This window comes from Bufo bufo, chromosome 2 (assembly GCF_905171765.1).
Source record: "Bufo bufo chromosome 2, aBufBuf1.1, whole genome shotgun sequence".
Classification (NCBI taxonomy): Eukaryota; Metazoa; Chordata; class Amphibia; order Anura; family Bufonidae; genus Bufo; species Bufo bufo.
The window spans coordinates 740,317,794-740,345,443 of NC_053390.1; the positions used below are offsets into that span (position 1 = coordinate 740,317,794).

A 27,650-nucleotide genomic window follows, 5' to 3' on the forward strand; every position below is an offset into this window, starting at 1 on the left:
TGTCTATGGCGAGCAGGAAGAGAGATGGGAGACGACACCCGCACACGGCGTGTCTTCCCTTCATATAGCCGATCGGCAGGGTGCCGGGTGTCAGACCCCCGCCGATCTGATATTGATGACCTATCCTGAGGATAGTTCATCAATATTCAAAGCCAGGAGAACCCCTTTAAAGGGGTTGTGCAAGAAAGTGGGGTTTGAGAACCCCCTTACTTGGCAGGACCTGCAAAGGGAAGCTTACTTATCTGCTTTCTGGAGTTGGCTCCCCGATGCTCCGCTGGGCTTCCTCACTGTAAACATCTGGTTTGACCGGATCCCCTTGTGTCATATGACCATTTGTCATAACACAAGGGCAGCCGGTCACTGCACATTCACAGTGGGCAGGCATTGATGATTTTATTCCACCCGGAAGCGGAGTAGCCGGTGGCTTCAAGAGACAGAGAAAGAATGTTTCCTGGTAGAATGATGTCATTGTCGCTTGTGCACTATGAATCGGCGCTGCTCGGCAAGCAGCAACTGATCTAAAACGCAGGCTTCGAGTTTGTGAGTCACAGCGCAGGCCCAAGAAGACAAGGCAAGACGAGATGTCTTGCCCTGTCAATGAAATGGGATATGGGAGTGTACTGAGCACCAAGGTGTAGCTAACTAACTCCAACTAACTACATTGTATAAAAGTACGAGGGGCGTTCATTAAAGATTTCCCCTTACCCACTTCGATTTATCGCAGGACGCTGAAACTGCACATGTGTAATGATATAAGTCTCTATAGGTTGCATGACAATTTGCATCTCAGAACTGATACCGGTCTTGATTTTACAGGTGCTGAAGCAGTGTGAGGCTTGATAATAGACCCAGTGGAATACAGAGCAGTCATCAAGTTCCTTTACTTGAAAGGCCGCACACCAAAGGAGATGTTCTATGAGATGAAAGAGGTTTATGGTGATGATTGCCCATCATATGATGTAGTCAAGAACTGGCATAGTCAATTCAAATGTGGTCGGACTTCAGCTCCAATTCCAGGGCGACCCCACTCTGCTATCGATGAACACACCATCCAGCAAGTGGAGGTCGCCATTTTGGAAAATCGCCGCGTAACCATTCGCCATCTAGCCCAAATTGTCAAGATTAGTGTGCGGTCCGTGGAAAAAATCATCCAAGACCATCTTCACATGCATAAGGTATCCGGTCACTGGGTTCCCCGGCTGCTCACACCTTTCCAGAAGCAGGAACGAGTCGAAGGCTCTATTGACGATGTGCCATGGAAACCAGGAGGACTTTTTCAACAGACTGATCACACAGGATGAAAGCTGGGTACATCACTATGATCCGGAGACTAAAGTCCAGTCGATGCAATGGAAGCATCATGACTCACCGCCTCCAAAGAAAGCACGTGCAGGAAAGTTCATGCTCACAGTATTTTGGGACCAGCACTGAGTAGTATTGATGGATTTCCTAGCAAAGGGTACCATGATCACTGGGGCATAGTATGCTTCACTGCTGCGGAAATTGCGGGAGGCCATCAAAACCAAGAGACGTGGCATGCTCACCAAATGTGTCCACCTTCTGCAAGACAATGCACCAGTTCACAACTCACATGTTGCACAAATGGAAGCATGCTCCTGTGGCTTTGAAATTGTACCGCATCCCCCTTATTCACCCGACCTGGCACCATCGGACTTCCACCTCTTTCCAACAATGACGTTATTTTTGAAGGGCAAGCATTTTCCAGATGATGAGACTCTGATTTCCGAAGTCACAACGTGGCTTTTAGAGCAACCTGGCAACTTCTACAAGCGAGGTGTTTACAGTTGCTTAAAGAGATGGGAGAAGTGTGTGTCCCTAGGTGGCACCTATGTAGAGAAGGACTAATAACTGTGCCAAGTTTCATCGCTCTCAGTCCACAGGAAGTGGGTCAGGGGAAATCTTTAATGAACGCCCTCGTAATGATTTCTGTGCAGCCCTTCAAGCTAAAAGCAAAAGAAAAGTATTGATTTAATCAGCGTGATCAACCCTACCAGGCAGTCTGTCTGGTTTAATAGGGTTAATCATGCTGACAGAGGCTCTTTAATTTATTTTTTATTTTTATATTTTGCATTGTGATAGGAAACAAAGTTGATTAAGAAAAATGAGGATATTTACGAAATTTGTCATTCCATCACATAGTGTTGAAGGGGTAGTTTTCCCTAGAATAAAATGTTACGGTCTCATATGGTGCTGTGTGTCTTTAGGTTCAGCTTCTGACCTGTAATATGACCAGGTAGATATATAATTTATGTACAACTGCCGACTAAACATTACAGTGGTCCTTTGACCCAGCATTTATCAGAACAATGGATCAGAGAATAGAAGCGAATCATATTTTGCTATTTTATTCATTAAAGTCCACTGAACATTTTTCTCTTGGGGTCAATACAACTATACAGATATTACAACAGTCACATAAAAGAAACATTATCAACTAATAAAAGGATGCACACATTTATTTATGTATTTGATTCACAATGAGCAGCTTTTAGGCCTCGTTCACATTTCCGTGTCCATTTGATGTCCATGGAAAATCCGTCCATGTTTCATCCGTGAGGGATCCATGTTTTGTCCGTGTGTCCATTTTTGCCTTTTATGTATCATCCATATTCCATGGACAGTGTTCAGCTGAAAATGTATTTCTCATCTACTACCACTGGTGAGTGAAAAACAGACCAAACAGGGATGTCATCTGTATTCTGTCACTAGTTTTTCACAGATCCATAGACTTCAATGGGCATGTATGGTGCACAACGCGGACCAAAGTAGTGCATGTCTCCATGATTTTTTCACTTACCCGTGGTCAGTGGAAAACCACTGATATGTGAAAAGGTGCCTACGTGTGCAGCCTGTAAAAAATGTGGATAGCACAGTTTCGTAAAAAACGGAAATGTGAACGAGGCCTTAGAGTCACCAACAGACATTGTTTACGAAATAATTTTGTAATACAAACCTCAAAGGTGCTCATACACATTACAGGAAGTTCCATTGAACCCACTGACTTCTGCAAGATTAGTCAACTATCCCATATGTGTCCCAAATCCCCACAGATGTCAGAGGAAAGAAAGATTAGGCATGTTGGATTTCCACAAGAATCAGCCAGCCATCTAATGTGCATAGGGCCTCCCATCTGTCCTCTGACACAAGACATCAGGGAAGAGAAGAGTCGGGCATGTTGGCCATCAACGTGAGCAATCCTTTTTTATTTGGGGAAATATACCACACCCACCAGAGATGTCCAGCAGCTTTCTCCCCTCTCTCATTCTCAACACATGCACGCTCAGCCGAGTATATGTATGGGAGGATCGGGAGCGTTTGGCCAACAGTTGTAATCCTATCAATTCAATCCTGTCAATTCTTTGTCTGCTCAAATGTTTGTCCAAACCACTTGCCAAGAAGGAAGGCCGACGGCTATCTCTCCTAACTCCCCTATAAACACACACTAGAGTTAGTGGAACGTGTATGTGTTGTCAATGGGGAAAGGAGACAGCTGCTGCCAGACACTTCTGTATCTCTAGTGAGAACAAAGGATAGGATGGAAAAAAATTATTCACCCAATTCATCTCTCCCCCAATATCATCTGTCAGAGGAAAGTCAGAAGCTCCCCTGGCTGGTCCCCTAAAAATTGTTGTTCGGCCAACAATATACTAATGTGTACAGGGGCCTTAAAAGGCTTGACTGAGACAACTAAAATATAAATATACAGAATATACAAACGGAATACAAACACAAGTAACCCCCATGTACTGTATACCCACCATATCTACAAAATATAATTTTTACAAAAATAAATATATTATGCTAACAGCTCCATTAACTATGTTTTCTGAGTTTATGGAAATAAAGTTAATTTGAAAGAAAGGTTTGGGACAAAAGCTTTGGGAATAGTGTTGTTTGTTTACTTGTAAACCCTTAAGGAACATACTATTTTGGGTCTTAAAGGGGTTGTCTTATGTCAGACATTGGTGGCATATCACTAGGCTATGCTATCAATGTCAGATGGGTGCAGGTTCCACCCCTGGGACCTGCTGCTGTCTCCAGAATGGATCCCACAAAGTGAAGGAGGGGGCATGGTCGCTTTCCAAGAGTTATAACTAACTGTCTTATTTTCCACTGATGTAATTTTGTATGTAGAACTAGTTGTATTTTACAATGGCACCACTTTGGAGCACATATCATTTATTGTTTAGCTTTTATTGTTTTTTGGGGGATGCAAAAAAACAGCTATTCTGCCATTGTTTTTTGCAATCTTTTCCCCTCTTATAGCTTAACGTGACAAAGCTGCAATGCCCAGCACCGCCCATACTAAATAGAAGGCCTGCAGGTAGATGGACTTAAGTAAGCAATGAAGAGTCCCCTTCAAACATCTGATTGGCGTGGGGATGGACAGTCAGACCCCCACCAGTCTGATATTGATGGCCTAATCAGAGAATAGATCATCAATTCTTATCCTGGAAAATTCTTTTAACGTTATTCTACAGGTCAGTATGAATATGTAGATACCAAATAAGTATATATTTTTAAAAAAATATTTTGGTCTTTTTGCATGTTTTATAGAAAAAGGGCGTATATTTCAAGATCCTTAACTTTTTCCAACAATGTAGCTGTGTAAGGGCTTGTTTTTTGTGTGTTGTAGTTTTTTTGTGTTATTTTGAGATGTTTGTAATATATTGTTAAATTTTTATAATTTTTTTAAATTTACGTGCAGAAATCATCTCCGCTATATTGGGATGTGAGATTGCTGCTGTGATTGCTCTTCCCCGTAGAGAATAATTCTTTCTGGGTAGCACATTTCGGTTTACACAGGATGATCTGCTGGCCAGGAATGGTGATTTAGGTGACTACATCAATGATGCTTTCACCTGATGAACCAGAGCCAGTTGGAAGGCAAGGAGACTGCTCAAAAAATACACTACTAACAGTTCATCTGTCAAGACTGCGCTGAGTCGGAAGCTAGTCGTAATTTTCAACCCCAATTCCAAAAAAGTTGGGAGACTGTGTAAAATGTAAATAAATGTAGATAAAAACAGAGTGCAATGATCTGCAAATCTCATAGATCCTTTTTTTTTATTCATAATAGATCAGAGAACACATATCAGACGTTGAAAGTGAGACATTTTACTATTTCATTAAAGAAATAACTCATTTAGAACATGATGGCCAAAAAGTTGGGATGGGGCAAAAAAGCCGGAAAAGTAAATGGTACCAATTTTCAACTAAGTCACATGACTGGGTATTAAATGAGAATGTCAGAGAAGCAGATGGGCCTCTGCCTCTGTGAAAAACTGCATCTAAAAACTGTGAAGAAATTTCAGAAAAATGTTTGTCAATATAAAATTGCAAAGACTTTGAATATCCCACCATCAACATTACATAATATCATCAAAAGATTCAGAAAATCTGGAGAAATTCATATGGACAAGGCCGACGGTCAATATCGGATGGTAGTAATCTACAGGCCCTCAGAGGGCACTACATTAAAAACAGGCTTGATTCTGTACTGGAAATCAGAACATGGGCTCTGGAACACTTCCAGAAATCATTGTCTGTGAACACAGTTTGCCGTGCAACCGACAAATGCAAGTTAAAGCTGTATCATGGAAAGAAGAAGTCATATGTCAACACGATCCAAAAACACCACTATGGGTCAAAGCTCAATTAAAAAGGACAAATTGAGACAAAAATAGAAAAAAAATGTAATTCGCAAACGCCATGTCCTGTGGACTCAAGAGAAGAGGGACCATCCAGATCAGCAGACAGTTTAAAAGCCTGTATATCTGATGGTATGAGGTTGCATTTGTGCCTATGGCATGGGCAGCTTACTCATCTGGAAAAGCATTATCAATGCTGAACAGTATATAGAGGTTTTAGAACGACATGTTCCCATCCAGACAACATCTCTTTCAGGGAAGGCCTTGCATATTTAGCAAGACAATGCTGAACTACATACTGCATCCATCACAACAGCATGGTTCGCAAAGGAGTAGTCCGGATGCTGAACTGGCCTGCCTGCAGTCCACGCCTTTCACCAATAGAAAATATTTCATGCAAAGAAGACCCAGGACTGTTTAGCAGCTAGAATCCTACATCAGACAAGAATGGGACAGCGTTCTTCTCCCAAAACTCCAGGATATGGTCTCCTCACAGACGTTTACAGGCTGTTGTTGAAAGAAGAGGGGATGCTACACAATGGTAGACACGGACCTGTCCCAACATTTTTGAGATGCGTTGCTGCCATTATGTTCTAAGTGAGTTTTTTTTTCTTCATGAAATGGTAAGAGGTCTCACTTTCATCATCTGATATGTGTTCTATGATCTATTGTGAGTAAAATAGGGGCTTATGAGATTTGCAGATCATTGCGTTTTGTTTTTATTTACATTTTACACAGCGTCCAACTTTTTGGGAATTTTGGTTGTAGCTTTCTTGACCTGTGACTTGTCTGAATCTACCGTCTTCCATATGATAAGCAGCACCAAAACCTAGTGACCACTTATTTTCTATTAAACTATGGGCCAGTGATCGGGAACAAGTAATACAAGGTACAGTGTACCATATAAACCTCACCTGACAACCAACAAGCATTTATTTGTTGGGTTATTACTTCTTTTATGTGCAAATAAAAATCATAATTTGTTGCCAGCACATCGCCCTGTAAAAAGGGGATATGCTGTCAAAAAATGAAAACCATATGGGGAAAAAAATCATATTAACGATTGGTCATCCTTATACATGCGATGACTGCCGCATTAATGATCGCTGATGGTGTTTGTTAACTGCATTTATGTTAATAGATCATTTGCTGATGAAAGACTTTTCATGTGTCACTAGCAACACGCTGACTGAAAAAAACTTATTGGCTGCAGCCATCATGTGCCCTATCCAGACATGTGATCACCTCTGTTTGCTTACCAAGGAGAAGCGGACCAGCACTGCAAAGAACTGCACTCTTGAAAGGGGTGAGAATAAATTATTATTTTTTTTTTCTTTTTAAACCATTTTAGGCTTGTCTTCAATTTTTTATTATCTCAGACAACCCCTTTAACCCTATAATCAAAGTAGAAGGTAGAAGCCCCTTCACAAGGGCAATTATCGGGAAAGAACCGTTCAATCCAATAATTGCCTGCTCGTCAGAGGAGGTGAGAACTGCATTTACTTGCAGCAATCTCTCCTATGAATGAGCGGTCTCTACTGTGTGTATTACTGAGCTTCTGCTCTTGCTCGTACCCCTAGAGAATCATTGATTCTGGCCATCAGATTGTCATCTAAACAGCACAATCTGCTGCCCAAAAATTATAATTTAGGTGACTGTGTCAGTGATGCTTTCACCCAATGAACAAGAGGCAGCACCTTTACTCAGGGCAATTTTCATGAACGAGTATTTCTAGAAACCCTCCCTCCAGATAGTTACCATTATCATTGGCCCATGTCTTTTAAGTAACAACTTGCATTCCCCATATAATAATTCTGGAGCATCTATTCTCATAACTCTATGATGTGCCATTCCTTTATTATAACTGATAGAAGCTATGAATGAAATGCTAGCGGTTTCCAAATCCAGCTGGGTATTACCAGTAGGGTGTGTTTCCCTGCACAGTCTGATATCATTTAATCAGTGCTGCCATTGTCAGACAGTGCAGGGACACACTACCAACTGGTAACACCCATCTGGACCCTTATTACAGACTGCTATTAATTTGTCCGCAATTTCTAAAAGGAATAATAAAGTAATTGCACACCATAGAGTCATAAGAATAGATGTTCCAGAATTGTTATTACAGGGAGGATACAAGTAGCTGCTAAGACATGTCAAGAGTGGTTACAAGACCTCTTAAGGAAGGAGCATAACCCCTCTTTTCACGCAGCATTTTCATTACATACATAACAGTATTTTCATAAAAAGTGCTACCAATCTTTTAAAAGTCAGGAGAAATTCAAACAAATACCAATATTCTGGAAAGGTAGTTTTTTTCATTTTAAATAATGCAAAATTTATAGTTCATCAGAATCTCAAGTTTATAAATTAATTCCTGTATAAGTTCCTCTCATGAGAACATCAGTTTTCTGCGCCAGCAAAGCAAGTCAAGAGATATAAATATGTCGGAGGGATGAAGCTCCTGTAGATGTGCTCAGCAATAGCAACAGTCTATACATCTTTGACTTCAGAGAACAAATGGAGTGAATCTAAGGGAAAATAGTCAATTCAAGGTGCAATCGGGATCAGCATTGACTAAAGCCATCCTTCTTTTTAATGAGAAAGCAGGCATTATGATGGTGTTTGGCAGAGTGCAGTTTTCTCCTCTTTCGCTTGTACTTTCGGACTATTGTAACAGTTAATAAAAGTGTGGAGGTGGAGAACAGGCAGAAGCTGAAGAAGATGAGAGGTTTCTTCTCCTCTAGAAACGTACAGATCGAACACGAGTCCTCCTCCTTCGTCATTTTGCAGGAATTCCCAGTTTGGTCAAGTGGAAGGCCATTGGCGGTGATTATTGCTCTGTACACGTTCACTGACGCCTTGGCTTTAATGTTGTAAATGGGGGAGTTGTAGAATCCATATTGTGGTTTACTTTTATCAGTCAGTCTGAATGCATAATATCCCTTCAAGTTGATGTTATCTTGTAGGTAGGCTAGAAGACAAATCACAAGACAAGACAGGATTAGTGCAACCATTTAGATATTTCTACCTATCAGCAATAATAACTTTTTTTAATCCTCACATTGTTTTTAGATTTTCATATTAGAATCTTTATGATCTTAGCATTTTCTTGCAGGACTTGAAAAATCTTTAACAATAATGCATAATGTAAATGGGAATCACTCGACTGTGGCCAACTCACTTTTTTCCCCTCTTTGGTAATATTGCAGTCAGGGGTGCACCAACAATGAGGCCGGGGGGGGGGGGGGGGCGATCGCTTCAGGCAGCACCAGGTAGGGGCAAGAGGGGGCAGCGGAAGGGCCATGGGCAATGGGCGCTTTCATTGTGACAAAGGGGTTAGGTTAAGAAATTGGCATGGGGGGGGCGCTGTTTCAGTTTTCGTCTTAGGCGGCAGAAAGGCTAGGTGCACCCCTGATTGCAGTATCAACACAAGGAATGGTTGCTAGGTATATGTGGCCTGGCCTAACTGCTACAGACAGTCATAGCCATACAGCGACCAAGTAGGAAGGTGGGGAGGATAGGAGTAGTAATGCAGATTAAAGTGATAGTAGTCATGGTGGCTGCACTCCACAGGCTCTCTAAGGCCGGCAGTGATATAATGATGCAAACTGTAGTGCAGTGCGGTAGGCCTAATGCACACGACCGTTGTTTCGGTCCGCATCCGAGCCGCAGTATTTGCGGCTTGGATTAAAATCCATTCACTTCAATGGGGCCGCAAAAGTTGCAGACAGCACTCCGTGTGCTTTCCACATCCGTTGCTCCATTCCGTGGTCCGCCAAAAAATATAACCTGTCCTATTCTTGTCCATTTTGCGGACAAGTTATATAAATGGCTGTCCGCGCCATTCCGCAAATTGCGGAATGCACAAGGACACCATCCGTGTTTTGTGGATCCGCAATTTGCGGACCGCAAAACACACAACGGTCGTGTGCATGAGGCCGTACAAAGATAAAACCAGGTTTTAATGCAACAAGTCCATTGTACTTTACTGAGGCAGTTCAATAGTTGGTTCACACAGGCCCTGTACACATTCAGTGCAGTCTTTACAGCTGACATTTGCATGTTCCCAAGGTTGTGTATAGGATGTAGTAGGTAGGTTTCCTCTGAGCCTATATAATCTGTAGAATCTTCTGAAATCCGACCAAGGGAGTACAAGCTTTTTTCTCTTTCTCTCAAAAAACTCTGGAGAGCTCCACTCACAAATGCAGCACTACAATGCCCAGCTCTATTTCGGCTTACTTAAAGGGGCTCTCCAGCAATCATTTAAAATGACCACAAGCCGCCTGTCCTACAATGTGATCAGCACTATTTGCCTCACCTGCAGAGCTGTCTAGGGGGTGTCATCTCACTGCGCACTATGCTATGGCACTTGCGTATACTACATATTGGTGAGTGTTCCTGTCAGGCTGCTCAGCCATGATGGCATATCACAGGCAGGATCACATTATTACCATCTATTGTAGAGCAGTATAATGTGTAATGAGGCCCCACGCCCCACCCTGCTAGGCAACTCATGCAAGTGGGGGAAACCAGTTCTGCTCACATTCTTGGACAGGCTGCTGGTGACCATTTTAAATAATTCCTGGAGAACCATTTTAATAAGGATTTCTGTGATTCCCACTGAGAGAAGATTACCTTCATAACAGTTTACGTCATGTACCTTTCTAACGGGTAAGAGAATAAAACATTTGTTTGTAAAGTACTTCTTTAAGGTTCCTAGGAATGAATATTCCTAGGAACATTTGCTCCCAACCATCAGCCTGTGTAAAAGGGCTCTGTGAAAGTACCTGGGTAATTGCTTAATAGGATTTTTTATTTTTATCAAACGATTAACTGCTGACTAGGTACAAGTATTAGTTTTAACTACACATTGCCAGCATGTGACAGTTTCCTCCAACTGTCTAAGTTTTGGTGGTTATTATAAACTTCTGGATGTCATAGAGCAGGGTCTCCTTTTTGAGAATCCCTGCTCTGCTAAGTATCAGTTCTAATACCCCAGAATAGGGTACATGCAAATAGTTTTTGTTGTGTAATGTTATTTAATATGTTAATGCATTGTATGGATCAGTCAGGGTTAATAATCCTGCCTCTGCTGCTGTAGGAAGCTAGGAGATGGACTTAGATCCACACCTAGCTCAGTGTGTAGTGTGCTGGTGGAGGAAGTTACATGTGCTCAACCCGCAAAGACCTAAGCTTCATCCCAGAGAATCACTATCTCCTCAGGATAGGTCATCAGAATGTGATGGGTGGGGGTCCAACAACCGGGACCGCCGCCGATTAGCTGTAGCAACACTTGCAGTAGCACCGCGCCTTTCTCTGAGCTTTTCCTAGGCCAGTGACGACACGTTCATCGGTCACATGGTCTAGGAGCAACTGAGCCCTATTGAAGTGAATGAGGCTAAGCTGCATTACCAAGCACATACAATGCACGGTGCTGTACTTGATGAGCTTCGAGAAGGCCGAGGCGCTCACAGGAGTGTGATGAAAACTTTACTGCAGTGAGAGGGACATTGCTAAGCCACCCTTCCACACTTTAACGTGGTCCTGGCCCACCATATCTTAATCCTTAACCCCTCAGCTGGGCATTACAGACAAGTTTGCAAGAACGTTATTGCCAGCCTTAGATTCTGCAGAGATAGACTTTGGAGAGAAGGAGTACTACAATCCCCCTATATCATTGCTATCTGGGAAGATTTGTACTGTCAAATGTTTGGAGCTGTGTATTATTACCACTGGATGTACTACAACTCCCATTCTGCACTTAAGTAAAGAGAGACTTGTTTATTTTCTACAACTGACTTGGTTTCTAACTCCAGCACCATTCGCTGGCCACTGCACCTACATCTCCTGTAGGGCTGCCAACCGTACAGAAATTTCTGGACAGTCCATAAAAATAGGCAACTTTTTTCCTCTGTCCGTGAAAAAAAATAGATGTGTCCATGATATTTTTGAGGCTGGTGATACTTAACTAGATTATTTTGGTGGTAATTATCATCATTGTACAGCTCACAGTAAATGCTGATAATGAGTTCTGATCAGTATATTGAGCTACAGACCTGTATTACTTATAATCTTTATCATTCAGTATGGTTTTCCAATTTGTCTGTAAAAAATGTTGGCCGCCCATGATTTTGGGATAAGTTGTCCAGAAAAAAGAAAAATTCTGGTTGGCAACCCTGATCTCCTGCCTTGCACCCGCACCAAACCCACAACACCAAGGGCACCCCAACTACCATCAGGCAGGAGCCCCAACATCAGGGTGTGCCCTCACAGAAGAAAGGGTGCACCCTCCTATCCTGCCATGGTCCTAGGGAGCATTGGTCTGAGGATTGCCACTGTGAATGATTATTGCAGCCAGAGCCACTACCACTCATATCCTCCACTTCTGCTCCTACAAGGGCTTGTGCCACAGTTTCTATTGTAATTTTTTTTTTTATAGTACTCACTGCTAGGAACTTCACAGGCAATTTCAAAATAGGCTTATTATGATAACCAGTTTAAACATGAAAAATGACTGCACTCGTGCCACTGGCAGTGCCAGCTGTAGGGTCAGCCCTGTACATAGGCACAGGAAGTGAATTCAAGGTAGAACATCGCCCAAACCTGGTGGAAGTCAAGGGTAAAGCTACATACAGTATGTTGAAAAGCTGTTGTTGAAACCACTTACCTTGTAATAGCTGCTGGCTGTATTTCTGTAGGTAATATATTCGAAGTTCGTCACTTTCTGACGCTTTGTCATCCACTCCATTTGCTGTAATGTACATAGGAATGTCTCCATAGTTCTTCCTTATCCAGTTCAGAAGTCGTCTAATCCCCTGCGGTACAACTGCAAGTCCGTTAAATGATGTCAGGCAGGTTGCATCGGACAAAAAGTGAATGTCTCGATCGGCTTCAAATCTGCTATCATTTTTTGGCTCGTGAATCACCAATCTGGTGGTGAAATGATTCAAGGCAAAAAAATCTGCCGAACCCTTCACCATTTTTTTCTCTTCCTCTGTGAAATAGGGCAAGACAGACTTAGTCATTCCCTTTTGGTTTTTGGTGGTTATATATTGCCTCATGAGCGTAGGATAGTCACCCGAACCGAAAATTGGCTCAGCGATCCAAGCAATGTCAAACTGCAGGAAACGATCCGCAGCCTCGGCGTGGGAATGTAGGAAGGGATTTGCAGGCTCGGCCCAGTCTGTATGCAAAGACAAGGATATCTGACCATGTTGATGAGGTCTATAAATCTTGTCATACAAATGCCAGGCTATGGAATGAGCTATGAGTGCATTGTGCACTGCTTGGTAGGCGTTGCTACTGTTGTTATGGTAATATTGGCTTAGGCGGTTTGGTTCATTAATGGTGATCCAGTCTTTCACCAAATCACCAAATTCCTGAAAGCACAGCTTAGCATAGTCACTAAAAGCCTGAGTAATGGTCTTGTTTAACCAGCCTCCATTTCCTAACAGTGGTCCAGGAAGACTTAAAGATCCATGTGTTGGGTAGTAAAGTGTTAGCATGGTCTTGATTCCAACTTTAAAGGCCTCAGTTATCATGCAACGATAGAATCTCAGGACTTCTCTGTTAACGGAGGACAAGTCACCTAATGGCATAATCATAGACCAATTAAGAGAAAACCTATAATTAGTGACTTTCATATTTTTCAGTAGGGATAGATGTTTTTTAATGGTGATGAAGTCAGTACATTGGGCTGCTCGAGTCTTTAGCTGTACTCCTTTGATTGCATGCAGGATGCCGTCACCTGTGATGTTCCACACATACAATTTACGATCCACAAACTGAGGAGATGATGGGACCAGCTCTGCCTGTGAAGAAAGTACAATTTAAAGGGAATTAAAGGGAAGTATTTAAATCAAGTTTTAATTCTAAACATATCTTTCTACATTTTTGGTCCCTTTGTTCACTAGTTTGATGCTTTTGCTGCCTTTACACTAGTCACTAGAGAAGATACAATATAATGATGCTTCTTGTTTCCTGAAGCTCACTTGTTAGCTTTTCTGTATAGATGGGGACAGAATGAGAAAAGTCATTTCATTATCTTTAAAGGGAATCTGTCACCCTGATTCTGGACCATTATCTACAGTAATACATGAGTAGTACTGCAGATATGGAGTCCAAATCACTGTTTTTTATTTTCCTATTGCCTCCTATTCCCCCCGCTGTCAGCACATAGAGCTGCGCTAAAATACATTATTAGGACTACCATGCTTACACACATAAGTCCTCTCTATTATGTTAAAACAGCACAGCAGTCCTGACAACGTATTTCAGTGCAGCTTTGAATGCTGACAGCAGGGAAACCGGAGGAAGTAAGAAAGCAATAAAATACACTATGTAAACGGATAAGGCTGTTTTGCCACTCCCTGGTCTCTGGGGACGGGGGCGTATGCCACTTTGTGGAAACTATAATAATCTATGTCAATTCTCTGTTGATTCCCATTTATTTCAACTGTCATAAAGTATATGACAATATGATTTCAATATGGCTGCCAGCGGAAAAATATTTGATAATTAAAATAAAAAAAATAGCTACATAAAAAAACGCATATGGGCAGATTTACTAATCCTTTTTAAAATGTAGACAGTGTAAAGTTGAACAGGCAGCTTGTGCTGTATAACACATTTGGTTCATGGTTGGACACTTTTGTCTAACTGCACCAACCATTGGTTTGTTTATTTGCTTAACATTGCTTCAGAATTTAGGTTTAAATTGTCACATTTTAAGTTATACCTCTTTTTGCTAAGCCATGCCCCCTTATCAAGCTGGAAAACCGAAACAGGTGAGCTAGGCACGGTGGATTATTCTTTTTGGTTCATTTGCTACATACATTGGTCTTAAAGGTCATGCAACATTATGCACAAGAGACATGCCAAATTTTGGTGCATTTTACAACAAGATCTAGCAATAATATAAGTAAATATACCCCATTATTTTATTCATCTACAAACTTATATATCTAATTAATTAAACTAAAATTAAATAAATGAGACATACCTGTTTTGTCGGACATAAGCTATTAGCCCCTTAATTCTCCCAGATGTACTATTACATCACTGAGTGCAGTGAGTTAACACTTAGGGGTGTAATAGTGCATCACAGTGATAGAGCTGGCTCCGGAGCAGGACCGGCTCCATCACTTGCAGTTGCCATCTACATAAGACCTCATGCACACGGCCATTGCCGGCCGTGGCCCGTATTGAGGCCCGCAAACAGCAGGTTCGAAATATGTGGGCACCGGCCGTGTGTTCACCGTCACTTGAATGGATCCGTATTTCGGAGCTGCGGTGCGGACGGAGGCACAAAACCCCACGGAAGCACTAAAGAGTCCTTCAGTGGGGTTTCTATCCGTAAAACAATAGAACTTGTTGAATGGGTCTGGATCCATCACGGCAGCTGCATGGATGGGGCCCGTGCATTGGGGACCGCAGATTGCGGTCCCCAATGCAGGGAACTGAGAACAACGGCCGTGTGCAAGAGGCCTTACAGAAGACACCCTGCTTTCACTGCTGGGATTAGAAATAACTCTGATACTGGCAGTTTAAATCCTCAGGTGCTGCAGTTAATAGCAACCGTGGCATCTGAATGGTTAGACAGAGGGAGGGTGCTGCCTTTCTTCTCTGATCGGCAAGCCATGAATCCAATCACAGCGTCCCAATTAGTTGTCATGACAGCCAGTGGCCTGCCAAGTTCCAGCCACTATTACATCCTGCCTCTAACAGCATAGTACAAGCAATCTGATTTCAGGCTCAAGTCCCCCAAGGAGACCATAAAACTATAAACAAAATTGAAAATTTCACAAACTATACATATATTTATATATATATATAACTAATTGCCATTGCAATGCCAGTAATGACCTGATCTACTATTCAATTATCTGATTATATACCCCACATGTTGAACGCAAAAAAAAACAATGCGTCCCCAAAAAATTTAGTACAAATGATCAAAAGTTTCCAGAATGGCATCCATATAACCTACAGCTCACCCCCCAAAAAATGAGCCCTTACACAGTTCCGTCCGCAGATAAATAGAAAAGTAAATAAAAAATAAAATAAAGAAGCAAAATAAAATAGTTATGGATAGCAACAAAAAACATACATTTCCCTAATTGTACCTTCCCACGGAATAACGATAACATGTCATTTTTACTGCACAGTGAATACTGTAAAAACTAAACCGTAAATGGCGGAATTGTGTTGTTTTTTTCACACTGTTGCCTCAATTTTTTTTTTTAAGTTATACAATACAGTGGAGGGACTCCACAATGGAGCCATTAAAAATACAACTGGTTCTCTAAAAAAGTCCTCATATGGCTATGACGACAGAAAAAGAATAAGTTATGGCTTTTAAAATGGGGAGATGAAAAAAACGAAAAATATCACTGGAACTTTTAAAAACCAAATTAGGCTGCGTACTTATGGGGACAATAGTCTAGCTGTTACAGACCAATCAGTAATGGACAGACTACTAATTGCAGACATTTGCAGTGTGTTCCTCGGATCTTTACAGAGCTCTATAGTTTATATAGTGTTAGTACTCTCTATATTCACCTTTAGCACAGAGTCTGTTATTCCCCAGGAGAAGTCACATGGGAACTGTCCACGGATCGCTACTTCTGGGGCCTCTTCTGGAAAACCGTTCTGTTGGATGACTTGCTTGAAATATAATGCAGAAGATTTGGGGGCTATTGCTTTGCTCTTGTCGGTGAAATCTACGTAGAACAATCCACGTCTTATTTTGTAGCCTTCTTGCCATTCAAAGCTGTCCATCAAGGACCAGGCGGTGTAGCCAAAGACCTTTATGTCGTCATATTTGACAGCTGTTGACAGTCCACAAAAACAAATAAAATAAAAATTAGTCAAGAGCTAAGTAAAAAGGACCTGTCACCTCTTATGATATGTCTAACTAAAAATCTGTCTTCTCTTAGAACTCCGCACTGTGGAATTCCTCCATTATTCTTCCTGAAAATATATAGATATACTGGCTTTTGAGTGTTACCAGTTGAGGGTGTGTCCCGGCACACTCTGATCTCCAATCAGTGCTGGCAGTTTCAGACTGTATTGGGACACACCCTTTTGACAAGGAGAATGGCACACCCAGTTGTCAGTTTAATCATAAATATTCAGGAGGAATAACAGAGGAACAGCACAAAATGTTCCCCAGAATTTTTATAAGGAATACAAGTATTTACTAAAACCTAAATATTTACAGGTTATTTAACAATAAACTTATTCACATTGCATTTACATAGACAACAAGTTAGGGTACTTTCACACTAGCGTTTTTGTTTTCCGGTATTGAGTTCCGTCACAGGGTCTCAATACCGGAAAAAAACGGATCAGTTTTATCCTAATACATTCTGAATGGAGAGCATTCCGTTCAGGAGGCATCAGTTCAGTCCCTCTTACGTTTTTTGGCCGGAGAAAATACCTCAGCATGCTGCAGTTTTCTCTCCGGCCAAATATACTGAACACTTGCCGAAATGCCGGATCCGGCATGAATTTACATTCTAGTGTATTAGTGCCGGATCCAACATTAAGTGTTCTGGCAAAACGGATCCAGCCTTCCGATCTGCGCATGCGCAGACCTTTAAAAATGCAAAAAAATTAATAATACCGGATCCATTTTTCCAGATGAGACCGGAGAGACAGATCCGGTATTTCGGATATTTGTCAGACGGATCTGTCTGACATATGCCATCAGTTTGCGTCCGTATTTCCGGATCTGGCAGGCAGTTACGGCAATGGAACTGCCTGCCGGAATCCTCTGCCGCATGTGTGAAAGTATCCTTACAATACAAAAGCTTGAAAAGGTTGTGCAGATTAGAAATAAAGGCATACTTTTTCAGAAACAGCACCACTCTTATCTGTGGGGTATTGTAGCCTTGGGCCTCATGCACATGACCGTCTGATTTGTGGTCTGCAAATACAGATGCGGTCCAGGCACATCCCACAATTTTCTCGGGACCCACTGTGAAAAACCCTCTTTTTGTCCGCAAAACAGGCAAAGTACCGTATTTTCTAAGTACTTTACATTCATTTATCTAGTGAGTATAGTATTAGTTTATATGTATTTTGTGTATGCAGAGTGCTGTTGCACTGTGTTTGATTTTGGGTTTTCAGCCGTGGTCACCTGCATATTAGGACATGCTAACTAATTTAGATTTTTGTCTTTAGAGTTCGAAGGTCATAATATTTTTTAAAGGGCATAATATTTTTTAAAGGGGTACTCTACATTTTATTTAGTTATGGCCTATTCTCAGTATAATCTGGGGGAGAAGAGAAGCTCAGTTAAGGCCTCATGCACACGACCGTTGTTGGGTTCCGTGTCCGTTGCTCAGTTGTCCGTGATTTTCTGCAGACCCATTGACTTTCAATGGGTCGGTTGAAAACTCGGAAAATGCACCGTTTGTCATCCGCGTCGGTGATCCGTGTTTCCAGTCCGTGAAAAAAATAGGACCTGTCCTATTTTTTTCACGGACAGCAGTTCGCAGACCCATTTAAGTCAATGGGTCCGTGAAAAAACACAGAGGCACACAAGATTGTCATCCGCGTCCGTGATCCGTGTCCGTTTTTTTCCTATCATTTTCAAGGCAAACTTGACTTAGATTTTTTTTTCACTTTTCATGTCTGGTGATCCTCCAAAAATCAAAGAGGACACACGGAAAAAAAAAACGGAACAACGGAACCTCGTTTTGCGGACCGTGAAAAAATACTGTCGTGTGCATGAGGCCTAACTCTGAGGTTCTGGCAGTTTAGAAAATCAAAAGAAGAAATGTCCCAAGGACCTGTCATCTCGATATTATGTCATGGTGGATAAAGTTGTGGCAGGTTGTCTTTAAGTACGGACATTATAAAGGCTGTTAGGACAGCGGGTAGCTACTTACCCTGTAGGATATCATTGATAAACTTCTTCATGATGTAGACTGTTGTGGTGTCTTCAGTTTGGATGTTGCTATTTGAGAACCAACCATTTTCCATGATAAGAATTTGAGGATTGTTATATTCCATCTTGATCCAGTTTAACACCCCCCTTAAATGAATCAAGGCGCGAACCAACTTGTTGGAATCATTTGATCTCTTAAAGTTATTGGGTCCAAAGGAGAATGCAAAAAAGTCTGCTGTCCCTTTAACAGAAGCTTTTTCTGACTCAGAAAACCTAGGAAGGTTGGAGCCATATTTTCTCTTCAAACTTTCTGGGTAGTCCCCATCAATATGAATAGGTTTTGCAAAGCGTCCAAGTACGGTATCCATGGACTCTTGACACATGTTAATGGTTGATGAGTCAATATGTCTTTTCTCAGGTTCTATCCAGTGGGAGCCCAATGTCACGGACAGGTATCCCTTTTGAGATGGGCGGAAATGAGTGTCATAGGTATGCCAGACCAGAGCATGAGCCTACAATATAACAATATAGATGTGTTATTGAACCAGCAAATATGAACGGTATAGTATGCACTACATGTGGATGACAGACAGAGCCAGCACCTGGGTAAAAGTTATGCAAAAGCTGTAGCCAGGCTTTCCTTTACCCAGCGCAAAGAATCAGTTTGCTACCATAGCCCTTTTTCTTAAAGGGGTTATTTCATGACTAATGTAAAAAAATGAAACTCAGAGATCATATAGTACATAGTAAGGGAAGTACCACTGCACACTCAGGGTTTTCATGCAAATAAGAAATCTTTTATTGTAACATATCCTCCAATTGGTATATAGGCAAACAAAGAAAGAAATGCCTGTTCTTAATTGTGACTATAAATCTTGACGTTTCGGTGAAATCCAGACCTTGCTCACAAAAAGTCACAAAGAGGAGAGATAATAGTATAAGGTCCCCCGTAGCACAGCGTATAGGCGCTGTGGGGAAGGCTGGAGGCATCTCTTTCTAGAACCAGCCCTGCACCTCACATGGATCCAGAGATCTCCCCATTTATTGCTCTGCTAGATTTCTATTAAGCTGACAGCTCAAGGGGAGTGTCTTTTCTGCTGCAGATAAGGGGGCGTGCCCATGCTCTGCCTATCACAGCTCAGGAGGTGTGTCCATGCTCTGCCTATCACAGCTCAGGAGGCAGCTGAAGGATGAAACTGAGCATGTGCGGCCTTCTCAGTGAGCAGGTCAAAGAAATAAGAAACAAAACAAACAGCAGGTGGCGCTATACAGATATATTTTATTGAATAACTCGGCTATGCTAAAATTTAAATCACAAAAGCATTCACATTTAGGTAGTGGTTTGAAAACTGTACAATATTTTTCATAGGACAGCCCCTTTAATACCCTGGGCAAGGCAACGTAGCCTCTCAGTGCTCCCTGTCACCCAGCATCTGGGGCACATGAAGTCTCCCTAGCTAAGAAGCTGCTATGAGCTAGACTCAATTTTGTAAGCTATAATGCCAACGGGGCCTGCGTGATAGTCACCCAATGGCATATTCTTCCAACGTGGCTGTTGTTTTTCTCTTGAGTAGCCCGGTTTTTTCCTACGCTCCCAAAACATGCTTCTCTTATCACTTATCTAAACCAACATAGGCAGATGGAGATTAAATGATCAGTCTACTTTCAACATACTTTGCATAAATGAATAGTACAGGTCAATATAACAAGCTTTGTAATATATCTTATCAGAAAAAATGCCTTTTTTCTTCCTCTGGCAGATCGCTACTCATCTCACCTCCCTTCTCATCCTCCCTCCTCCTTCTCTCCCTTCTCCATAGGCATCTTTGTGTGCTCTTCCTCACTCCTTCTCCCTCCCTCTTCATAGCCTTCTATGGCCAGCCTATATGTGTTTCTCTCTCCACTTCCTACCTCCAAGTATTTTGATGCTTGAGAGTGCTGACAGTCCAACTACTCTCTTAAGATGTATTCAGCAGAGAATTGTAGTTTAGGAGGGGGGGAAAGAGAATTTTTTTTCTCTGATAATATATATTACAAAGTTTCTAATAGTCACCCATACTATTAATTTATACAAAGATTATTGAAAGTACACTGACTACTGAAGTCTGTGTTCATAGATTTCTATGGGTACTGTAATACAGATCCTTGCAACACCTATACAGCTGTGCATATATTGTTTAGCTAATACAGGTATCTACAGAGATGCATGGATGTATATCCACCAAAGATTGTAATTATGAGTCTAAAGAAATACAGAACTGAATACAACTGAATCGTTAAGCTGATAACATTTCATGGCGGTATGGTATTACGAGAAATCTGATGTTTTATTGCTGCGGGAAAAAACAATCTCAAGTAAACTAAGGAAGCAGATTACCTTCTGAGCTGGTAATTAGAAAGGGCTTACAGAAAACTGCGTGATGCTTTAATGAATGGAAAAAACACCTGAATAACTTAATTTTGCATTGTTACATTACGTATTCTATAAAACTTGTGAGATTAACACTCACTTGATTTAATAATGTAATATACTAGAGAAAAAGCTATTCTTGAAAGGAGCTTATATCTTTTAAGAATGTATCCCTGTGACATGACTAGACGACTGTCCTCCATTATCTGTGCCTGAATTTACCCATATCTCCCCCAACCAATCTGCCAAAAAATAGTGGAAAAAGGGCCAGCCTATGTGCACTCTTGCAGTCCCAGTGACCAGAGCTTTTTCCCATAGTGTGCAAGCACATCCACCACTGCTGGACTGCAGGGTGGTTGTAACCATGGAAACGAGCAGTGTGTAATGTGATGGAAAAATGAATGAAGTCAGCAAAGGAGGCAATATGGACAATCACAATACATTAGGAAGTGTCTTGTATTAACTTTCTCTACATGATATATGCCATTTGCTGAAGTGAGACAACCCCTTTAAAGAGGACCTTTCATCTGTTTAACCCTAGTCTAATTAGGGTCTTACCTTATACAGCGGCCCCCACTGTTGTCCCCGTTGATTTCGGCGCCTTATATTCTAATTAGACGACTTGGCTATACTAGGCGGAGACTGGAGCGGTTCTCTTCTCCCTGGCTGTGAGAACATCCAATCAGAGCGCACCGCTCATAGCCAGGGAGAAGAGAACCGGTCCAGTCTCCGCCTAGTATAACCAAGTCGGCTAATTAGAATATAAGGTGCCAAAATCAACAGCGGATGAACGAGGGGGGGGGGTCTTTGAAAAAAAAAAAAAGTGCGATGACATCAGTGGGGGCCGCCCTATAAGGTAAGACCCTAATTAGACTAGGGCTAAACAGATGAAAGGTCCTCTTTAAGCACATGGCTGTATTACAGGTCACGATGTGAGTTATACCGAGCTTAAATACATTGCCCATGGATGTCTATAGCACTATACTATATGTCCACATGGCTCTAATTTCACGCACGTAGATGCTTTTCTATAAAATTTCTATAGAACATCGTTCCATGTTTCTGTAGTGGCTTGCGTCCAGGGGAGAATACCTTTGTAATACAGTGCTGTATTGATGACGCACATGTGCTGACACATGGATGGTCTACGGTTCCATAGTACGGGATGTTGTGTGGACTAGAGATACTCTGACCAATTTTTTATCTTAAAAAATACAACAAATTGTAAAAATAAAAACGTACCGTAAATGCTTAATATAATTAGCTCTACTGACCATGGTGTGATCAATGTGTTTACCTTCCCTGAAGACCTCGGATCAATGATGAGTGCTGCTACAATCTCTTGCTGTGTGACATTAGCAGGACGGCTGGCATTTTCCCTGCTGTAAATACATCCTTTGGTCCAGTGAGTTTGGTGGTTAATCTAAATCCACTGACACACTGAACATGTTCTCTGTGTGGAAGGATATATTTCTCATAACCAGAGGAATGTTGCCAGGCCTATAAGACTCCTTATGCCTACTAAGTGCTCTCCATAAGACTAAGGCCTGAATCCTGACTTAGGCCTCTCACCCAGTTAAGCCCGTTCTTTCTGTTCTGGACTAATGAGGGGCAATAACCCTGAAAACGCTGTCTTCAAATGAGGTACTGGCTTACTATTATCCAAATTATGCTTCAAGACCTGTTTACAATGTCGAGCATTGACTTATAGGATCGCTACTTTACATCTAGTGGCATCAGAGGTTCAGCTTTCTTTTCTTTTTGGGAGCTAATTTGTATATTTTTTCCCAGAAATGCAGCGAACCTAGGGTTGCCACCTTTTCTTCATGCCAAACCCGAACACTTCAGCACCTCGCGGCAATTTTTTGGTAAAGTATACACTATGCACAAATTTTGTAATTAAATAATATTGTAGGTAGCGTACCTTCCTGACCAATCAGGAGGCCAGGAAGCGAGTCATGACATACTGCCCAGCTTGCTGATTGGTTAGGAAGCCAGGCTGCCTAGCAACAAGTGAAGCAGGCTTCCTAGCCAATCAGGAAGCCAGGAGGTGGATGATAACCCACCTCCCGGCTTCCTGATTGGAAAGGAAGTCGGCTGTATGCTCCCTTGGCGCTGCCAGTCAGAGGGACATCTCCCTCCGACCGTAAGTTCCAATATCGGGGAAGGTATCGGAGCATTTGGGCGAGTACAAGTACTCGCCCAAATACTCTGTATCGGCAGCGATATTAGTATCGGTATCGGTAGTTCGGTACATCTATAGTGCAAATTCATTTTATTGATAGTTGTCATTGAAACGACAAGCACATTTCTTGGCCTGATGAAGGGGACCCTCCAAGGCCCCAAAAGCACTTGTCGATTGGACGACAACTATCAATAAAATGGATTTTGCACTAACATGAAATTTGGTGTCTGTATTGGACGATATGTATTATTGCACATAAAATATGCCCCCACAAAACATGTCACTGGTTACCTGTGGCATTTTTGGGGGCATGTTTTATGTGCAATACTAACAAGGGCCGTGCCTGCCCGCCCTCCCCCCCCTTTCCAATTAATATTTTTTATTAAACACTTCAAATGTTTTAAATACCTTTTTTAGAAGTTCAGAGGTCCAGGTGTGTGGAGAAGGACGGTAGTCACGGCGTTGGTGGCAGAGGTCGACTGACTCCCAGACGAAAAGAAGAAGAAACTGCTGGAGCAGCTCCACGCGCAGGCTGCCGGAGAATGATTTCATTTCTCCCACGCTCCCTCTCTCTCTCTCTGATGTCACTTCCTTTCACTAGCAGAGAGAAGGAGAGGGAGGTTGTGTCTGAAGACAGCGTCACCCTGCGCTAGCATCGGGCTCAGCTGATCGCCGCGCCGGCAGTGACAGGCTCAGCTGATCATCCGCTGCTGACACCCTGGCCGCGCCCGCCGCTGACTGACATGCCGGCCGCTCGCTCACGCTCACCGCCCGCCACCGCTCACCGACAGCTCTCAGGTGAGGCTAGCTGGCAAGTCTGCAGTTTGAAATTAATCCTGTGCCCGGCTCTGAGAAAGGCTTGTACCCGGGCACAGGATTACAAACCCGGACTGTCCGGTTCATTCCCATACGGGTGGCAACCCTAAGGGAACCATTGCCTGGCCTATTGGGATTAGATGCAGACCTATTCACTTCTTTGGGGCCCTTTCTTTCTTCTTCTTCAAAACAAATAAAACATGTCCTATACTTGTCAGTGAAAATCAGGATGTGTCCCCACTGAAGTCTATGGGTCTGCAAAAATGCAGAATGCAATTTGTTTTTTTGCGGACATGCTGAACTGTCCTCAAAAAAACGGATCCGAATCTTTGCGGACAGCGTCTGGCCGTCTGAATGAGCCCTAAGGAGTATAGTAACCCCCAAATCCAATTGCCCAGAAAATTCCCTCTAACTCCCTTCCTTTCTCTGTCCATCTCCATCCCAATTTCTTATCTCTAAAATTAAATATATTGCAATCTACCATGATAATTTTTCCTTAAGAAAAGACATGTCATCGACCAATTTTTCTAGTGTCCTGAAAGGAAAATCTGCTTCCATATGCTGCAAAAGGATCGACCTGTTGGATTTCAACATGCTCGATTACATACCTCCCAACCTTTTGAAAGGTCGAAGAGGGACACTTCTGGTTCACTGTGTGAAAGATCCATTTTTCCTGCATATCTATACACCTGAAAAGTTTTCTCTTACGAAAGAGCACAAAAATAATCTGAATATAGAAATTCCTAAAAACCCAACTGTGTCAAATAATGAAATCATCTACAAGACGGGACCAAATATACAGAGAGGAACCAGGGAAACACATCCTGGGTCAATATTGTGAATGTAATAATAAAAATCTATGCCTCAGATCAAAAAGAGGAATCTCATAACAATAAATGTAGGGGGCACATTACAAATGAAAAGGAGTGCAGTAACGGTTCAAATATGATGCTGAGACACCCAAAAAAAAAAAGCCACAAGGGAACCGTAATAATGTGCACATCCATGAAGTATAAAATCAATATAGCAATTTTATTAGACTACATAGACATACAGCCCTTTTTTTTTTTTATTGTATACACTAAACCATGTGCTGGTAAGAATAAAACCAAACAAAAACACAGCATCCACCAAAGTCCACAAATAAGTCCGAGACAAAATGAAATACAATGCAATATCAAATAAAGAATCAATAATAAATAAATAATAATGTAGCATCAAATAACATGAAATGATACCTAAAAAAAAATAATGATGTACTAAGATCAATAGAGTCAATAGAACAACGCCCCACGCGTAATGCCGGTAAAGTCCAGCTTCCTCAGGGGTAATCTAACAAAATTGCTATATTGATTTTATACTTCATGGATGTGCACATTATTATGGATCTCTGGGCCGTGTGGCTTTTTTTGGGTGTGTCCCCCAAAAAGAGGGACATTTAAGGAACAAAGAGGGAGAGGGGGACTTGGGTCAAAAAGAGGGGCTGTCCCTCCAAAAGAGGGACACCTGGGAGGTCTGTAATTAGTTTGGTCTCAGGGAAGATAAGCTGTCCTCACAGGTATAGGCTGAACAAGCATTTGGGTTACATAGTTCATGGAATTCTGGAAATCCAGAAATGTTCTGAATTTTCTCATTGCCTTGAAGGCTTGCTCCAGTCATACAGAGCTGTGAGGGAAAGGCCAGGCATCATAGCCCATTGCTCACTGTCTAGTGATGGAGGGTACTGCCTTCTGGCAGCTGAGAACCTGGAGGGTATGCTGATCAGGGAAAAAAGAAATGTGGCATCTTATCTCTATGGTCTGCGCTGGCAGAATGAACTTCAATAGGACACATGTTGTAAATTCTTACACCAGATCTGCACAGTTCTTTATCTCTGTTTTGTACCTGTTACTAATTACAGTGAAAAATACCCTCATCAGATAAGAAGGTCAGACTCTACAGCTACCAAACACATACCACACCTGGTCTGTATAAAAAGAACAAAGCCCCATGAATGGTCATGCATGAAGTGCAGCCGAACGTGGACGTGTTCTGGATGGGAATAGTGCCAGTGCCAGACATCTCTGGTGGCGGCTTATCTTCCTTAAACGGGTTGTCCCACAAGAAATATTCAACATTTTTCAAACCAGTGCCTGAATATGAATACTTTTGTAATTGCATGTATAGCGCCACCCGGTGTTTGCTCTTTTTCCAATTTCTCTGTCCTGCTCACTGAGGTGGAACACATGCTCAGTTTCATTCTTCAACTGCCACAAAGTGCAGTAGAAAGGACACCGCCCCTGAGAAAGGACACACCCCCTGAGCTGCCATCTTGCAATAAATCTAGCACAGCAATTGGAGCAATGAATAGGTAGATCTCTGGATCCATGTGAGGTACAGGGCTGGTTCTAAGTTTATTAGAAAGAGATTGTCATGTACTATATGATGTCGGATTTTCATTTTTAAATTTTTAAATTAATCGTGGGAGAACCCCTTTAAGAACAATGGATGGAGCCAATCATATTATTTAACTTTCTTTTTAGGACACTACATGCATCAAATCAGCACAGAGAAAGCTGTTCTTAAGGCCTCTTTCACACTACCGTATGGCTATTTCAGTGTTTTGCAGTCTGTTTTTCACGGATCCGTTGTTCCGTTTTTTTGTTTCCGTTGTGTTTCCGTTTCGGTTCTGTTTTTCCGTATGACATATACAGTATACAGTAATTACATATTGGGCTGGGCATAACATTTTCAATAGATGGTTCCGCAAAAAAAACGGAACGGATATGGATGCATTTCCGTATGCATTCCATTTTTTTTGCGGACTCATTGACTTTAATGGAGCCACGGAACGTGATTTGCGGCCAAATATAGGACATGTTCTATCTTTGCACGGAACGGAGATACGGAAACGGAATGCATACGGAGTACATTCCGTTTTTTTTTGCGGACCCATTGAAATTAATGGGTCCGTATACGGACCGTATACGGAACGCAAAAAACGGCCCGCAAAATGGAAAATAAAACGGTAGTGTGAAAGAGGCCTATAGGAGATGGCCGCTATTACTTGATAAATGTATAATTGACAGCTGCTCCATTCAAACTCCTCCACACTATGGCCCTAAAGGGGCTTGTCTCATCATGGACAATGGGGTCATATCACTAGGATATGCCCCCATTTACTGTTGATCGCGAATATTCTAATCGTGAATTTTTATCGCGAATATTGCCAGTTCGAGAATTTGCGAATATCTAGAATATAGTGCTATATCTTCGTAATCTCAAATACTCTAGATTTTTTTTCATAAGTACCCATGATCCCTCACTGCTTCTTGCATGTGGGCCAATGAGAAGGCTGCAATATCTTTGACTTTAGGAGTAGTGTTGATCGCAAATTTTCGTATTGCGTATTTTTATCGCAGATTTTCCGATTGCCGATTTTTGCAATCAAGAAAATAATGACTGGAGATCACAAATTCTCGAATTCGCGAATATATGACGAATATTTGCCAAAATATTCCCGAAATATTGCAAATTCGAATATTGTCCCTGCCGCTCATCACTACCCCCATTGTCTTATAGGTGAGGGTTCCACCGCTGGGACCTGCACCTATATTGAGAACGGAGCCCCGCAAGTGAAGGAGGGTGAACTGCGCATGCACAGCCACCCTCCATTCATTTTCTGAGGGG

At 42.0% G+C, this 27,650-nt stretch overlaps 1 protein-coding gene across 1 annotated transcript in view; it reads right to left on the reverse strand.

The window, feature by feature from the left end:
- Positions 1-4,723: 4,723 nt before the first annotated feature.
- The window catches only part of KLB (klotho beta), a 52,678-nt gene continuing 29,751 nt past the window's right edge, over positions 4,724-27,650 (reverse strand). Inside the window, exons 2-5 of the mRNA XM_040418968.1 lie at positions 18,572-19,082; positions 16,236-16,504; positions 12,343-13,486; positions 4,724-8,646 (exon numbers count right to left, since the gene is read on the reverse strand). Of these exons, the coding sequence (XP_040274902.1) occupies positions 8,240-8,646; positions 12,343-13,486; positions 16,236-16,504; positions 18,572-19,082 (2,331 nt within the window). The 3' untranslated portion in view covers positions 4,724-8,239. The remainder of the gene's footprint in view (positions 8,647-12,342; positions 13,487-16,235; positions 16,505-18,571; positions 19,083-27,650) is intronic.